At 52.8% G+C, this 17,668-nt stretch overlaps 1 protein-coding gene across 1 annotated transcript in view; it reads left to right on the top strand.

Annotated features, from left to right (window-relative positions):
- fam222ba (family with sequence similarity 222 member Ba) overlaps positions 1-17,668 on the top strand; it is a 29,274-nt gene that overhangs the window by 2,819 nt on the left and 8,787 nt on the right. The window contains 1 exon segment of the mRNA XM_056593778.1: positions 14,893-15,020. Coding sequence (XP_056449753.1) covers positions 14,939-15,020 — 82 coding nt within the window. The 5' untranslated portion in view covers positions 14,893-14,938.

Here is a 17,668-nt window from a genome sequence, read left to right as displayed (position 1 = left end):
TATATACAGGGTCCAAAATGAAATTGAAGTATTATGTCTTAGAAAATAAACAAAAGCAAACGGCCAAGAAAATGTTAATAGTTTTGATGCCTGCCAAATCGTAAAATTGATGTAAAATTTGCCGGTTGGCAGATGGATATATTTTCTATATATATATATTTATATCATGTGTGTGTATGCATATACTATGTATGTGTTGTCCTTCAGCTCTTCATATTCCCGAGCAAATAATAGTGAACTTCTAAGCGGTCTTGGCGGAGGCATAAAGGTTGTTTGAAAGAGGCTCCCGGGGTGACGGCAGTGTGTTTGGAGTGTATCCTGTGAATAGCCAGCTTGCTTCCTGTGCCTCTGCTCTGTGGCCTCTATAGGGATTAGAAGGGGTCAGAGCTCTTGACAGTCTGTTGTCACAGCGCCCCCCCCCACCCCCCCCCCCCTCCCCTCCATGCAGAGTTGGTTCCACTCAGGCTGAGGAGGTCTTTGGGTTTGTAGCCGCTCATTTTGTAGGCCATCTTTCAACAATCAATGATTGGCGTATCTTCTGCTATTTCCCTTCTTTGTTTGTGTCTGTCGAGCTTCGAGCCAAATGATGAAATTGTCCATTATGTGTGTAGCTTGCCCGCTTTTGTGTGTGTGTGTGTGTGCGTGTGTGTGTGTGTATGTGTGCCTGTGCATGCACCACATAAATCAGGAGGGTTGTGTACAAAGGAAGCATTGAATTAGACGGGAAAATGTCAACTTTATCATGCGACTGCATAAGCATTTGCGCATTACTCAGAAAATGTCCTCTCAAGGGCTGCGGGACGAATGTGATGGAGGCATGAGCGGGGGGGGGGTTACATGAATGTGCTCGTGTACGTTTGGTCCCAAGGCAGCCGGGTCGTGTGTCTCTGAGAGCCAAACCTTTGTGTTGCTTGGTTCTGATTCACTGTACCCTGGTCAGCGAGAGTCAATGGCACCTTTTTTTTTTTTTTGGTTTTGTCGTCATGGTCCAAAACCAACAAATGTCACCCTGATCGCTCTGGCGGTAAGACCGGTGCACCCGCTGTGTGCATGTAAACAAACGCAACCTTACAGTCCCGCTCACCCGGGACCCGGACGAACAGACCGACGCCGACCGCTACTGCGGACGTCACTGGCATCAGCGGCCTGGTGCCAGGCACCAGTGCGCTCTTCCTGTCCTGTGCTGTTTAGCTGCTCTCGCGGCTCTGACAGATTGCCGTCCCTATGGGGGGATTTAGTCAGCCAGCGAGGCCCGTGGCACAGACGCCGTCGTTGGGCTTTGATCAGCCGCAGTCTGCGTGGGGGGGGAAAGAGAGTAATATTCCTGATCTCATTACAAGGAGGCATCTCGGGCGGTGTAACGTGTGATTTAACCTCTTGTCAGGGGCTATAAAAGGAAGCTGGGTTAATCTTGTGGTAACCTCTCTTTCACTCGGGGAAGGGGTGCCTTAAATGTCCTTTTCCCAGGAAAGTGTGGCCGGAAAAAAATAAACGTAATCTGCATACCGGTTTGGAAGCACGCATGCATACCGAGGCACTGTGCACTACTTTACATAATATCTCCTCGGCTGCGGAATATCTATCGGCGTTTGCTGGAGCACTCTGACCTTTTTAAGGAGCTGTGGACAGCTGGTTCGCAGGGAGCTCGAGTAATGGCACATTTTTTTTAATATTGCACCTTGGGAAAAAAAAAGGAGAAAAGAAGCCGTCTCTCGACACTTGCTTGCGCCTGGAAATGGATTGCTTTACAGTCGTCCGTTGTTTGGCTCTCTGTCCTTCTGTGCCGCCCACACACTGTGAACTGATGAGGGAGAGGGCGAGAGAGGGAGGGAGGGAGGCGGAGCGATGGCGAGGGAGAGAGGAAGAGGGATTGGAGGTTTGGTTTAATCAGTCAAACACAGTTAAACAATTCCTTTGACTTGAAGGGATTAGCCTTGCCTCTGTTGAGCCAGTCAGAACCCATTCAACTCTACCTTGCCCGTTCCTTTAGGCCAAGTGCCGTGGCCTCTCTGGCACCACATAGAACCACGTATGCAGCATGCTCCAATGCACCTGAATGCCGGGGCCACTCTCCTTGTTCTTTGTTACCGGGCACAATTAGATTGATGGATTAGCAAATTAAATGCAGAGTGCCCTATTCAAGACCATCTCCACTCCCATCCTGGGTCTACTCCATTGAGGCCGTCATCATCATCATTGGCAGGATTTTAATTGGTTATCTCCCCGGACTGTAGGCATTTCAATCCTTCCACAGTCGATGCTGTTTAATCTCCTACAGTCCGACACACTTTAACATAGTCCTATTGTTTTCCGTCCAGAGACAGATTGAATCCACCCCCCCCCCCTAGTCTGGTTCTTTCCGCCAAGTTCTTTGAGATTGTTATTGATCATTCGCAAGGTATTGATAACACTGAGGAGCTAAAGTAGCCTTTACAATGTAGCTTAGTCTGGAGGTGTAGTTGTGAAAGGGGGATTGTGCTTAATGGCTCCTTTTCCGAGCCTTGCCCCCACATGTTGACCCTGCATTTTGCCTTCTAAGGCTTAGCAAGCACGCCGTTTTGCATAGCACACCAACCCCCCAAGCTGAACTCATTAATTCACCATTTTATCACTCATTGCCCCCTCTAATTGGATGTGTGTCTTAGTCAAGTCTGTAACAACTAATTCCGGTATCTCAATACCTTCCCCCTCCCCTGCAGTTTCTCCCACGGTAAGGGAAGCAGGCTGTGCTGTTCAGAGAGCTCTGCCATCAGCCCCAGCAGGCCTGATGAAGGTCGCTCCCGGGGCGAGGTATGGGAACTCTGCGGGGTCATGGGGGGTCAGGGCCAGCCCTAATCCCACCTGGTGTGGTGGTGGTGGTGGTGGTGGTGGTGGTGGAGGTGAAAGTGTGGCAGCTCCTCCCATGCTAGGCCAGCCCGCACACACTCTTCTCAACCTGATAATAATGAATATATCCGTTTACGGATTTGGTTATGTATTGTGACGGGAGTTATTAAGGATGGACTGACCTGTTGAAACAAGGCACAATACAGAAACACTATACAGGAAGGGCATCATCAAATATTATTATTATTTTTTTTTTATGCCGTTTTGTTTTTCTGGTGCCAAATGAACATAAAAACGTCAAAGGTCATGTGTACCAGTCGGGGAGTCATCGCTGTTCTTTAGCTGTCCATTTGTCGTGGGCTCTGTGTAATCGGTCCCTGTCTAAAGTCTGTGATGTCCATGGTTGATGGATGGCTCTGTCCTCATTGAAAGGAACTGGGGGGGGGTGTGCAAAATATGCTGCTAGGTGCAATAATGAGGTGTTCAATGGCACAGTGCACCGGTGAGCCTCATCAGTCTTCTTGCCAGGAGATAGGGCCAGCAGGTTCATCTGTCTGGAGTCTGGACCCTCTATTCTTCATGCTAGCTAATTCTGGCTAATCGCAATACCCACACATAGATACCCTAGATAAATGATACCTATACATAGCTAGCTTAGATAGATTCTACTAGCACTTGGCTAGCTCAGTTTGTTTGACGTCCATACATAGCTAGCTTGGTTTTGATTCTAACTAGCACATACCTAGTTCAGTTTGTATGACGTCCACACATAGCTAGCTTGGTTTTAATTCTACTAGCACATAGTTAGCTCAGCTTGTATGAAATCCAGCCATAGGAAGCTCAGTTTAAATGATTTAAATATTCTGAGCTACTTTTACATCTAGAAAAATTATCTAAGTAGGCTAATCACCATCATAAAAATGATGGATTAGGAGTGAATAAGACAGACACACAGACTTGCTTTGCAAGTCTGAGAGTAGGAGATATTCCCATGCAGACACCGAGGTGAGATGTTTGTCATTGTGGGCCTGTGTTTGCATTGGTCGCTGGATGCACGGAGATGCTAAGAGGTGTGTGCGTGTGCGTGCGTGTGCGTGTGTGTGTGTGTGTGTGTGTGTGTGTGTGTGTGTGTGTGTGTGTGTGTGTGTGTGTGTGTGTGTGTGTGTGTGTGTGTGTGTGTGTGTGTGTGTGTGTGTGTGTGTGTGTGTGTGTGAGAGCTTGGGGGGGTGGAGAGACTCATATATATATACATACACACAGAGAAGAGGGAGAGAGTCCAAAGAAATGTCTTCTGTGACGCCAGGGGCAAAGAAAGCACATCTCACACAACTCTGTCCGGGAGATAAAGGGCTCTTTTATTCATGGACCGGTCTGTTTATATGAGAGAGGACGGTTCGGTTTCACCCGAGGCCAGACTGAATGTCAGGGCTGCTGTGGAGCGCTTGACCTTCCCTTTACGCACACACACACACACACACACACACACACACACACACACACACACACACACACACACACACACACACACACACACACACACACACACACACACACACACACACACACACACACACACACACACACACACACACACACACACACACACACACAGCGCAAGATGGATCGACCACAGCATAGAGAGCTTGAAATGCCATTTAATGTGAAATTAGATTTTGACTCGTAGGGTCTTTTCGGTGTTCTACAAAGGATTTTTTGGTATGCCTCAGAATTATGTTATCTGGTTCACTGCCAGTTGTAAATGTTTATATTCTCATTCCACTAATTTACATATAACATCTAATACATGCACTGGGAATGGCCCAGATACAGTTTGCCTGTTGATGTAGCAATATCAACATCTCACTATTACATCTCCAGTGTTTTTACATTACGTCCATGAACTCCAGGCCACAACTAGAACAGGGCGAGAAATAACAAACAATCACCACAGACATACCTCCCACCACGACGCATACAAAATCAAGAACAACCGGGTTGATGGTTTAAGTCCCAACCCTTTTCATCACACCACTGCAGCTGTGACCTGACATGTTCCTGTAGCCGCGCTTCGTCTTGCGTCACGTGCGTGTCGAGGCTATACCTGTGCCGTCACAGGGTCAGAGTGAGAAATAGAGCGAGAGCTGGAGAGGTCAGCACAATTGATAAATACGCCCGTCCAGTGTAATGCCCGCGGCGGTTTCTCTGTGTTAAGCCCTTTTAGGGTGATTTACGGAGAGTCACTGCAGTGGGGGTTTGTTTTTTTATGTGTTCCTGCCAGCCTCGACCCCCCCTCCCCCTAAATCAGCACCGGCAACACATGCCAGGAGCCAGCGTCCCGGCTGTATACCAGCGGCGCTCCAAAGCAGAACCCGGGCCGGTTAATCCCGGGTCGTGCCACTGGCCCCGGAAGGGGATAAACGCGCTTTGGACTCGTCCGTTCATTTATCTGTTTTCAATATTTTTTTTTCTCTTCCCGTAAGCGGCTGCTCAGTGCAAATGCACGCACACTCACATAAACCCACGCACACGTACACAAGCACACACACGCACACGTACACGCGTAAACACGCATACGCACACTCGCATCAATGGAGAAAGTTGTGGTAATTCTCCTCGGGTCGGGTGGTTATCCCAGCTGGGGGAAGAGAACGATTGGCCTGGTATTAGTGGGGATTTATCTCTTCCTGTTGTTGAGTGCGCGGGGCTGTCACAGAGGAAGAGCAACAGCTGCATTGATTTGGGTTTGTTTGCCGAAGAGTACCCCCGAGCAGAAATGTAAGCCGCACGAACACCTGGAGAGCGGGCGGGGAGGGGTCGTGGTGTGGGCGACGCTATTGGCTGTGAACCAAGTGCGCACACACGCACGCGCACACAAATACACACACAAGTACACACAGTCACAGAAATACACACACACACAGTTATCCATACACACACGCACACACAGTCATACACACACACACGTACACACACACACGTACACACACAGACACGTACAGTCGTACACGCACACACACACGCACGTAAACACATCTCTGATTCCCGTGTGTGTCGAGAGCCTTGGATTCCAATCAGCAGCACTTAACAAAGCTTTCTTCTTCTCCCGCTTTAATCGCAGGCTCAATTTGTCACCGGGGTGTCCAATTTCTGATAAGCTCTTTGACTCCGGCAAGGTGGGTGGAGGGGACGCGCGCTAAAATGGATGCACCTGCTCTGAAACAAAATCAAACCACTCCATCTTCATTTCCCTATTTCTTTTCCACACCAGCTGGAACAATGCCTCGTGCACCGGCTCACCGACGCCCCTGCTCCCCCGCCTGCCGCTGCCTGCCTGCCGCCGCCCCGTACAATCACTTATTTCCACCACAGCGAACGGGGATATAGCAACCTCGCCGTGCGGCACGGCACGCCGTTTACAAGGAGAGCCGGTGATCTGTGCGCTGCCGCTGAAGTGCAGATTACCGGCTTTGCAGAAGGACAGGTGACCGGGTCACCGGTGTAGCAGCCAACCGGCTTTTTATCCCCCACTCCGACTGGGTTGACGTGTCCCCAGCCTCTCTGGTGGGTGGGATATGGATGGTCTCGACTGTTTACCCGGAACCTCTCTGTACCCCCGGGGGTGGTAAAAGGCTGGGTTATTTGAGTTGATTTATTCAGTTCAGCCCCCCTCACACTTTACCACACAGTCATCATGGAGGATCAATGCACAGTAACTTTTATTCTTCTTTTAACACACACACACACACACACACACACACACACACACACACACACACACACACACACACACACACACACACACACACACACACACACACACACACACACACACACACACACACAGTGGGGGGGGGGGGGCGACAGGGTTGATCTAGTATCTGCCTTGTGACGGAGCCATACCATCGCCCTTGTTGTTGCTTAGCACCGTTCCTAAAACACTGCAATCTGGCATCTGTGACACCGCAGCATGCGACCCAGCCCGCTGTTGCTTCCTTGTGATAACCGGGAGGATAAGGGATGATAACATTGATGTCTCTCACGCTGCATGAAACACTGTCTCTTCTTTTATTATCCATGGACCACAGATCTCCACGTTACCCTGCATCTGATGGCTGGCCTTAGAACTGTGTGTGTGTGTGTGTGTGTGTGTGTGTGTGTGTGTGTGTGTGTGTGTGTGTGTGTGTGTGTGTGTGTGTGTGTGTGTGTGTGTGTGTGTGTGTGTGTGTGTGTGTGTGTGTGTGTGTGTGTGTGTGTGTGTGTGGTATTCTTTGTCTTGCTGTGTGTGTGTGTGTTATGTTTCTGTCATTGTATGTGTTCCTTGAGTCTCTGCTCGGCTGTCACCTGTCATTCCCACAGTGCACCCTGCTTGGCAGTTGGGAGTCAGACTGGCAGGAAGTGGGGAGCAGGGAGTCTTTTAATTGCAGCACTCAGAGGGCAATGCCCCCCCCCCCCCCTCTCCACGGATACCAAATCACAGGCGGTCTCGGTGCAAGCGCGTATCAACATGAATCGTGGCTTGTGTAAATCAAATATGAGGTGCAGCGAATCAAGCGAGGATGAGTAAATCATCAAAACACACATTGGAGCAAGGCCAGAGCCGATCTTGACTTTTCAGCTTGCATGCACACACACGCACGCACGCACACACACACACACACACACACACACACACACTGACTGCACACATTAAACACGTATACACGCACACACTCACACACTGACTGCACACTACACACATTAAACACATACATGTATACATACACGCATGCACACAGACACACACACACACTATATACACATACATGTATACATACACGCATGCACACAGACACACACACACACTATATGCACACACACACTACACGGTACACAAGAGAGCGCTCCCCTGTGGTTTACGGCTGTCATGTCTGAGGGTAGACAGAGAGCCAGGCCGCTGTCTGTCTGCTCTCTGGATAGACCAGGGTAAATAAATCATCAGAGTGCTCTCTTTCATTCAGAGGCCCCGTCGTACTGCATCTTCTATTAGGGGAGAACATGTCTGTCTACAGGGCCACACGGGGCTGGCGTTTGGCGCGGATTTGGCCGGGGGAGCCCGCCGTTGTCGTCTCCGTCATGGCGCCCCGGTCGGACGAGGGCCGAACCTCTGAACTCCTGTCATCTTTCTTTGAGCGGCGTATCGTGAAATATAGACGCCGGCCTCCAGTGCGGTGACCCTCGTTCGGATGATTTCGTTAGCATGGCCTGGTGTGCTTCACTCACTCACTCACGCACGCACTCGCTCGCTCACTCACTCACTCACTCACTCACTCACTCACTCACTCACTCACTCACTCACTCACTCACTCACTCACTCACTCACTCACTCACTCACTCACTCACTCACTCACTCACTCACTCACTCACTTCACTCACTCACTTCACTCACTCACTCACTCACTCACTCACTCACTCACTCACTCACTCACTCACTCACTCACTCACTCACTCACTCACTCACTCACTCACTCACTCACTCACTCACTCACTCACTCACTCACTCACTCACTCACTCACTCACTTCACTCACTCACTCACTCACTCACTCACTCACTCACTCACTCACTCACTCACTCACTCACTCACTCACTCACTCACTCACTCGATGCATCGCTTGAGGTTCTCCATGAGTATCTTCTCAACACATCTTTCCCCTATATCCGCCACCGCCTTCTTCCTGATGAGAAGGACGCATCCCTGACCCCCCCCCCCCCCCACCCCCTTCCTCTCGCCGTTCCCGGGCTTGGAGCCGTGGACCGGGCTAAGTGGAGCATGAGTGGCTGTTAAGGAGCGAGGGCCAGGCAGTCGAGAGGCACGGCCAGCAGCCGGGTCCGCCCGCCGCCGCCGCCGCCGCCGCCTCCGCCTCGCGCGCGTCTCAGAGTGGAACGCCGGTTAATGAACACGCTCCGGCAGCGGCGGCGGGGTCAGGACGCAATGACGCTCCCGAGTGTACGCACGGTTTTCCCGGTTGTTCCGCGGCGTATTATCCCCTCAACGTGATGAGGCCTCCTCGACCTCAGCGAACCATTCCAGACGGGAGCTTATACGAGGAATGGGCGGTCTGATGGCGTGTTTTGGGGTCGCAGTGGTCGCGTTTTGGTTTTCGTTGATGATATTACATTTATGTCCTCGCAGCCCGTGGTCTCCATGGTTACTTTACTTTATACAGCTTATCCTTCACCACTTTTGAAACAACCTTTCAGAAACCTGAAGTGCATCTGCTCCTGTTGACGCGTTCAGCAGTCATACCCTCTCCCTTCTTACCTTTTCACCTCCACTAACTTTCTATTTATTTGTTTTCGCTTTCCGAGGTTCGAAAGTTCCCAAAAGTCTCCCTGTCCTTAAAACAAACACACATACACACTCACCTAGAAGGTGTGTGTGTGTGTGTGTGTGTGGGGGGGGAGGGTCTCCATTGTATAACTGCTCCCCCCTACACCGGAGGGTGACAGTTTTATTCCTGGAGGACTGGGTGCTGTTGACTGACACCGTGCTGCTCTGTGTGAGGGACGAGTCCCTCGCTGTGGGAAAGACTTGTTTGCCGTTTCCCCCCTGCCCCGCCCCCCTCCGCCATTCCCCCACAACTATTCCCGTCTCTTTTCTCTCTCGTTTTCAGAGTACACAATTGTACAACTCTGCTGCTAATGAGGCGTGTGTTGCACCGCCCCTGCCCCACCAAAAACGGGGTGTCCCAGAGTGAACCCCCCCACCATACCTCCCCAGGAAGCAGTGTTAGGATAGGGCGGAGTTGTTTGCCTATGTGGAGCAGGTCGTGGTAACCCAGTGCCTCGTCCTGGTGGAGCTCGAGGACTCCCAGGTCTCCTCCGATGTTCTTGTTTTGTAAAGCTGGGTGGGCCCTAATTAAGGGCATGTCCGCGCTCCGGGCTGTGTCTTCATTTGTACAAGTGGTGGTGCGGGGGGGGGGGAGGGGGGGGGGGAGGGGGGCCGGGGAAACCTCGGAGCGTCTCGGAGCGTCGCGACCGCTCTTGTTTTTCTCCCTCTTTATCTCCCCGACTCTGGAGTCGATGCTCGCCTTGTGACGCTAAAGTCATTCCGCTAGCTGTCAACAAACATATCTTTGGACTGGGAACCCGAGGGTAAACACGCAGTTAAGTAACGGCGCTGTTTCCCTCCGCTTGACTCACTGGAACCGGCAAACACCGAACACGGCCTGCTATCGCTAATTTGAGTTTCTTTTAATTAGAGTAGTTGTAAATATCCAGCCAGCGACTTAAACACGACTCTTTCACCTTGCTGTTTTCTCCCCTCTTTCTCCCCTCTTTCTCCCCTCTTTCTCCCCTCTTTCTCCCCATGCCCATGTGCATCTTCCTTTTTAATGAGCTTATTCTTTGTTGCAGAAGCTTTTTTTATTTTTCCACTCACATTAACGCTGGTGAGTGTTTGTGTGGATGTCTTCCCGGGCAATTAGCCCTATAGGTTCCCAAACGCTGGGCGAAGCGTCGGCATAATGGCTCACGGAGGATGTAGTGATCAAAGCCTTTGGCACATAAATAATGTCGGCTGGTATAATTTTCTAAATGGCTCCGTACCGTTTTCTTCTTGCTCTCCCTCTTTTTCCCTCCTTTGAATGCATTTCAATCTTGTTTCTCTCTGTGTCACTCTCTTTCTTTCTGCTTCTCTTGATCTTTCTCTCACTCTCTCTCCCTCTGTCGGTCTTTCTCTTGGGTCTGTCTCTCTCTCTCTCTCTCTCGCTCTCTCGCTCTCTCTCCCTCCCTTGGTCTGTCGGCCTCTCTCTCTCTCTCTCTCTCTCTCTCTCTCTCTCTCCCTCTCCCTCTCCCTCTCCCTCTCCCTCCCTCTCCCTTGGTCTGTCGGCCTCTCTCTCTCTCTCTCTCTCTCTCTCTCTCTCTCTCTCTCTCTCTCGATTCCTCTCCTCTCTCTCTCTCTCTCTCTCTCTCTCTCTCTCTCTCTCTCTCTCTCCCCCCCCCTCTCCCTTGGTCTGTCGGCCTCACTCTCTCTCCCTCGGTCTGTCCGTCTCTCGGCCTGTCTCTCCCTCGGCCCGTCTCCCTCAATCTCCCTCCTTCCCCAGTGAGAATGAAAGGGAAATATAGGTCAGCGTTTATGGCAGCGGGCTGACACATGACACAAGCCAGGGGCCCATCACTCACTGGAGCCCTGTGTTGTCTGCTTCCTGCCTTTCATCCGTCGGCCGGTGAGAAACGCCACACGCACATCCACACGCACATCCACACGCACATCCACACGCACATCCACACCCGGCGAGACGTGCCGAGTCACGGGGTACTCTGCCCTCCTTGCGGTGTGTGTGTGTGTGACTTTGTATGCACGATGCTACGCCTGCAGGCTGGCCAGCCTCACTGGGGGGGGGGTGATCGTCCTAGCACTGCCCTCCAGATGCTGGGCTTGGCAGGGTGGTGGGTGGGCATAGCGCTTGCCACCCCTTCATCACTAGCGTGACTAAGCCACTGGGACAGACACCTGGCCCGACCAGGCTGCAGGCCCGGGACCCCCCCCCCCCCCCCCCCTCTCCCTTCCTGTTGATCTCAGGGTCTGATTAAGGAGAGGTATCAGAGGAATATATCAGGGGGAGATAGCGGCCTGGTTGGCCACTGCTGCAGACTAATGCTGTTTTAGCTTTGGCCACCTCGCTCTCTGGCCAGGGCTTGTGTGTGTGTGTGTGTGTGTGTGTGTGTGTGTGTGTGTGTGTGTGTGTGTGTGTGTGTGTGTGTGTGTGTGCGCGCCTGTGTGTGTGTGTGTGTGTGTGCGCGCCTGTGTGTGTGTGTGTGTGTGTCTGTGTCTGTGCGCGCCTGTGTGTGTGTGTGTGTGTGTCTGTGTCTGTGCGCGCCTGTGTGTGTGTGTGTGTGCGCGCCTGTGTGTGTCTGTGTCTGTGCGCGTCTGTGTGTGTGTGTGTGCGCGCCTGTGTGTGTGTGTGCGCGCCTGTGTGTGTGTGTGTGTGCGCGCGCCTGCCTCCGTGTTCGGCGTGCCGCTGTTTGATTTGCGGGCGGCGGCGTTGGCGGGGGAGCGGGCCTCCGTCTGTCTGACTTCCTGCTCTCCAGGCGAGGGGGGGGGCCAGGGCATTACCATCGGCTGACCTTTTGCCGCGGCGCCCCTGCAGCGCGGCTCCCTGACATTCACCGGCGCTGTGGGGGAGGACGGGAGCAGGTGGGATGACGGGCTGCTGGCTGCTCCTGCCTCCAGTTTTGTTGACGTGTGTGTGTGTGTGTGTGTGTGTGTGTGTGTGTGTGTGTGTGTGTGTGTGTGTGTGTGTGTGTGTGTGTGTGTGTGTGTGTGTGTGTGTGTGTGTGTGTGTGTGTGTGTGCGTGCACGCGCGTACCATTTGCAGCCCTGCTGCTGCTGCTTATGAAGCCCTTGGCAAGCGGCCGACGTGTCGACTTGATGTATGGTTCTCCCCCTGCGTCATTCTAAACCTCGGAGCGTCGCCGCCGGCAAAGAGACAGCGCCGGTGTCTTCCAGGAGCTCCGGGCGTTGGGACATCAAGGCGCTGCGCGGCTGAGATATCCCCCCCCCCCCCCCCCAGCTCGTAAAGGAGGAGTGCGCGGTGACGCAGTGGGTCCAGGGCAGCGCCTGGCACTAAATCACGGAGTACAGCCCAGTGGGCCAGGCCCTAGGGTGGTCCGATCCCCAGCCCCCCCCCCCTCCCCCCCAGGGTGACCAGGTTGAGGTTCAGACCCCCCCCCCCAATGTCCCGGCCCCCGGCCCTCGTACCTGTCTGGCAGTAGAGCGAGAGGCCACGCCCCCGACCTGCTCCTGAGGGTCACCTGTGTGTTATCACGGGGGTCCGCGGCGCGTCTCCTCAAACCACCGCAGACCAGCACACAGGATGGCAGAGGGAGTGGACGGCGAGGGCTGCGAGGGCGGCGAGAGGGGCGGTGCGAGTCAGACCTGCGTCTGTGCCACACACACCCGCCCGCCCAGCCGCGGGGGCGCGCCGCGGCTTCATTAAACCGCCGTGTGTTCTTCACCTCTCGCCGGGAGGATTTAAATTAGCTGTCATCCTGACCTTTTTCAGCCGCGGCTGCGGCTGCTGCTGCTGCTGTTTTTTCTTTTTTTTTGTAAGAGATCAGCTTCATCTATACTTCATGCACTGACCGACCCCCTCCTCCCCAACCCCCGCTTACACCCACCCTCTATCGCTGTCTGTCTGTCTGTCTGTCTGTCTGTCTGTCTGTCTTTCGCCCACCCTCTCTTCCTCTCTGTTGCTCAATTGCTCTCTGTCTGTCTGTCTGTCTGTGTCTGTCTCTCTCTATCTCTTTGTCTCTGTCTGTCTGTCTGTCAGTCAACCTATCTGTCTCTCTCTTTCCGTCTGTCTCTCTTTCGCACTTTCTGATTGACTGTCTGTCTCCCTGTCTGTCTCTCTCTCTCTCTCTCCCTGTCTATCCGTCCGTCTGTCTGCCTGTCTGTCTCCCTCTCTCTGTCTGGTCCTCTGCTTCCTCCCACCTCTCCTGCTGCTCTTCCTTCCCCTCTTATCTCACCCCAGTGGGGGGGTTGCCAGACACTTTAAGGACGTCCCCCTGCGGCAGACAAGGCCTGTCAACGTTGTATTGTGGGTAATTGCCTCCCTCATAGGCGCTGTCTCTCTCACACACACACACACACGCACATGCACACGCACATAGACACACACACACATAGACACACACACAGACACACACACACACACACACACACACACACACACACACACACACACACACACACACACACACACACACACACACACACACACACACACACACACACACACAAAAACACACACACAGACGCACACAAACACACACACAAAAACACTTATATAAATATTCCTTCCTGCTGTTGTTTTTTGTTTTCTTGCGATGGCGTGAAGGGTAGGGCGCGGACTGCGTCGGCTTAATTTGCTCCTTGACTGTTCTGGCTGCTGATTAAGCGACTGGTCGCTGGTGTTTTGAACACAACACTAAGCCGAGCGGAGCGGCGTTCTCTGTGCTCGTGCTTTTACACCAGGTTGTTACGCAAAGTGGCCGTCACTTAGCACTACTTTTCATTCCCTTTTTATTTTAGTAATTTTTTTGCATGTTTTATTTTTTAACTATTTATTCATTATTTTCTGGTCTTATTCTCCCTCTATCTAACTCTCTCTATCACTCCCTCTCTCCCCCCCCTCCCTCTCTCTATCCATCCCTCCCTCTCTCCCTCCCCCTCCCTCCCTCCCTCCCTCCCTCCCTCTTTCCCTCCCTCTCCCTCCCTCCCTCCCTCCCTCCCTCCCTCTCTCCCTCCCCCTCCCTCCCTCCCCCTCCCTCCCTCCCTCCCCCCCTCCCTCTCTCCCTCCCCTCCTCCCTCTCTCCCCAGTGTCTACGGGGGAGCTTCACAATCAATTGAAGAGCTATTAACTTGTCAGCGCTGGCCCTCTCGAGTGTACCATTGTACATGAGTCATTAATTTCCTCCCTCCGTGCTCCGCCAGGACTCAGGTAGCGGCCGGCCGGGCCACCTGACCCTGAGATTACAAGGGGACGTGGCGGACTTTAAGAGCAGCCTGCTTCCCTTGGGGGCCCGCTCTGCCCGCTTTCCCTTCGCTTTTTGATGTTTAATAGAAGTTGTTATTGGCGTCGAGTGACATCTCACCTGGCGCTGCAGGTGTGACTGTATTTTGTAATTGAAAAAGGTAACCGTGTTTTGCTCTCTCTCGCTCGCTCTCTCTCGCCCCCCCCCCCCCCCCCCCCACACCTGTGGGGCCCTTGGGGGACAAGCGAGCACCTCTGATTAGTCTGGAGCCTCTGTATCGCCTTGCTCCATTTGCTGCCCTGCAGTTATGTCTGACTACTGACCTCTCTCTGTGGCTTTTTTGCTCTCAATTCCTCTCTCTCTCTCTCTCTCTCTCTCTCTCTCTCTCTCTCTCTCTCTCTCTCTCTCTCTCTCTCTCTCTCTCTCTCTCTCTCTCTCTCTCTCTCTCTCCTCTCTCTCTCTCTCTCTCTCTCTCTCTCTCTCTCTCTCTCTCTCTCTCTCTCTCTCTCTCTCTCTCTCTCTCTCTCTCTCTCTCTCTCTCTCTCTGCAGTGTGAGGAGAAGTGCGTGTCCCATGTTGCATTAGTGTCTATGTGAAATGCTGGCCTGTCTGCCAGGGCCAGGTGACCTCTCCCTCCAGCTTCTCCCCCACACGCAGATGAACACTGGACCTCAGAAATGTAAGTACAACCATACACGCACACACTCCAAGTACCGCCATTATCCCACACAGACCTAGCCTATAAAACCCTGCATTAGCAATACAGTATAATGGCCCGGTTCTCTTACAGCAGCAACGTTTCAGAGGTACAGGAGAGTAAGAGAGAGAGAGAGAGGACTGTAGTGCAGAATGGTGATGGATCTCACTTCAACTCGCCCATGATGAACTGCACAATTAATATTTTCTCCAGAACAAGTCAACAGGCTGAGGGTTTTTCCAAGCAAACTTTTGCTGATTGCCTTTCTCTCATTGCCTCCTTTCCCCTGTAAAAAGCGGTCTAGTGCAAAGAGGCAGCCTGCAACACTGTCAGATGCATACATTGAAGCACACACACACTCGAGCGAGCGCATGCATACTCTTCATTGTGACCTGGTTTCCACTCTGGTTTTCATCAGTGGGCCAAAGTACGGTGAGTCAACTGTTTCGTGGGTCAAACATAATGAAAGCTGGGTGGTGTTAAAGGCAATGTGTGGGTCGGATTAACAAGAAAGCCAACATGGAGGATCGTGAAATTGAGATCTATTTTCAGGACAGGAAAGAAGTATTTGATAATGTGGGCAGTTTATAACACAGAAGTGGACGGATAGGTCATCTTCACAGTCCCGGCACCGTTCCTTGATCTGTTTCTGAGCTAAACATTTATCCGTAGGAAGGGCCGTTATCATGGGTCTCGTCCATCCAACCAGACACTTGTTAAACGTTCTTCCAGGTTCACGTTGCCAGACTTGCACCACGAGAACAACCCCCTTCTCCCATCCCGGTCCCAAAAAAAAGAGAGTGAGGAGAATCACTCTCCGTCCCTGTCTGACCCAATTCGGCTGCCTCTTCCTCCTTTTTTTTTCTCTTTTTCTTCCTGTTGCAAAACTCTCTCTCTGTTCGCGCGGCTCATCAAGACAGTAATTTCAGAATCACAGTAATCAGCCCAGCCCCAGGAGATCAGCCCAGCGTGAGGCAGTCTGTTAAGTGCCGGCGTCTGTTGCTTCAGCCGTGGCGAGCGACAGGCGCACGCGGCGGGCGCCCGGGTGCGCGCGTCTTTGTATCGCCCTGGGGAGCACAAAAAAAAAAACCCCACGTGCACTCTCCGCGCCAACGGGGCTCTATCCGTTGCCGCTCTCTCTCCGCTCATTTTCCTGATCGAGTGCGCATTAAACGGCGCAGGCAGTCCGTTGTGTCGTTCTTTCTTTTTATTAAATAACACCCCCCATTTTGCTTTCTCCTCCATCTCTTTCTTTTGTTCTAACGGCGGCTGATTTCCTATTTCCGCCATTCGTCACGGTAATGGCGCCGGGGCCCTGACGCGGCCCTGTATCACAACAAGGGGGCCGCTACGATGGATGTCCCCGTTGTGCGATGTCGTCTTGTGCGCCGGGCTACAAACATCGACGACGACAACTCCCACAGGCCCGAGTCGCCCGACTCCTGTCTGGAGCGCGGAGGTGCCGCGGTGCGAGGCCCCCCCCCCCCCCCCTACGGGCCACTCAGAACAGGCCTCAGAAACTAATCTAGCACCAGGCTTTTGGCCGTTTCACCGCGAAGGCCGAGAACGCACAACACTGCCTATTGAACAGAGTCGGCTGCGGCGGCGGCGGCGGCGGCGGCGGCTTAATTTTGAAAGCTATATTTGACATCGTAACTATAGGTTCCCTCGCTCTGGAGGTAGAATTTGCAGGCTTGCAGTCACGTGGTCTTCCCCTCAATGGAAGGACAAATTACCTTGAAAAAGGCTCAGGGGGGGGGGGGGGGGGAGGTAGGGATTGGGGTATTCATATAATTAGCTTTAATTTGTGTTCCAGTGAGCCCGGAGAAGAGTGTTATCCCCGCGGATACTTAATGTGGATTCATGCTGAGCCTCAGCGTTGTTTAAACCCTCTATCCCTCCCCGCTTCTCCGCTTCCTCTACCCAGAGCTGCAGATAGCCTTTTGTGAGCCTCACAACAGCCTAGCCCCGCCCCCCGCCTCAGCCGCCCGGTGTACGGATGCGTCACGCTCCCGGCTCCGGGCTCCCGGGCCCCGGCTCCCAAGACAAACGTTGTGGCGTGGAGACGTGTCGAGGAAGGACCGCGAGCCGTGTGAATTGTTAGGAAAAGGACGAAAGTAAATAAAAAAGGATGACTCAAGCGCCAGGAAATAGCTCTCGGTTCGCGGTGCCGGCGAACGCGGCGAATGGGAGGAAAGAGGCATGAAATGGGGGGGGGGGGGGGGGGGGGGGGGGGGGGAGGGTGTGAGTTGCATGAGGCCCTATTGAGCAAGTGCAACAGGGTTACAGCATGGATGTTCACATCTGCGGAGCCCGCTGAGATCAAACGCAGCCGGCGCTCTTTCCCCCGCTCACCTTTTTGATTTTCCATTCTTTATGATTCCATGGACATCAATATGGAGCGCTCTCGCTGCGGCGGCATCAAAGCCGGGCAGAGATGGGCGCCTTCTCTCCTCTTTTTATTTTTTTTGATTTTGCGTGAAAACCGATTTGCACATTTAATCTGAAGCCCCTCAGACCCGACTTCCTGCCGCTCTCGGGTGAATGCTGCCATTTATTTTTTGTTCTCTTGGAGGCGGTGTGAGCCCCTAAGTCGCCCTGCTGTTCGACCCCCTGTTCAATAAGAACAC

The sequence above is a fragment of the Gadus chalcogrammus genome, chromosome 7 (assembly GCF_026213295.1).
Source record: "Gadus chalcogrammus isolate NIFS_2021 chromosome 7, NIFS_Gcha_1.0, whole genome shotgun sequence".
NCBI classification, from domain to species: domain Eukaryota; kingdom Metazoa; phylum Chordata; class Actinopteri; order Gadiformes; family Gadidae; genus Gadus; species Gadus chalcogrammus.
This window is presented reverse-complemented; position numbering and strand designations above follow the sequence as displayed.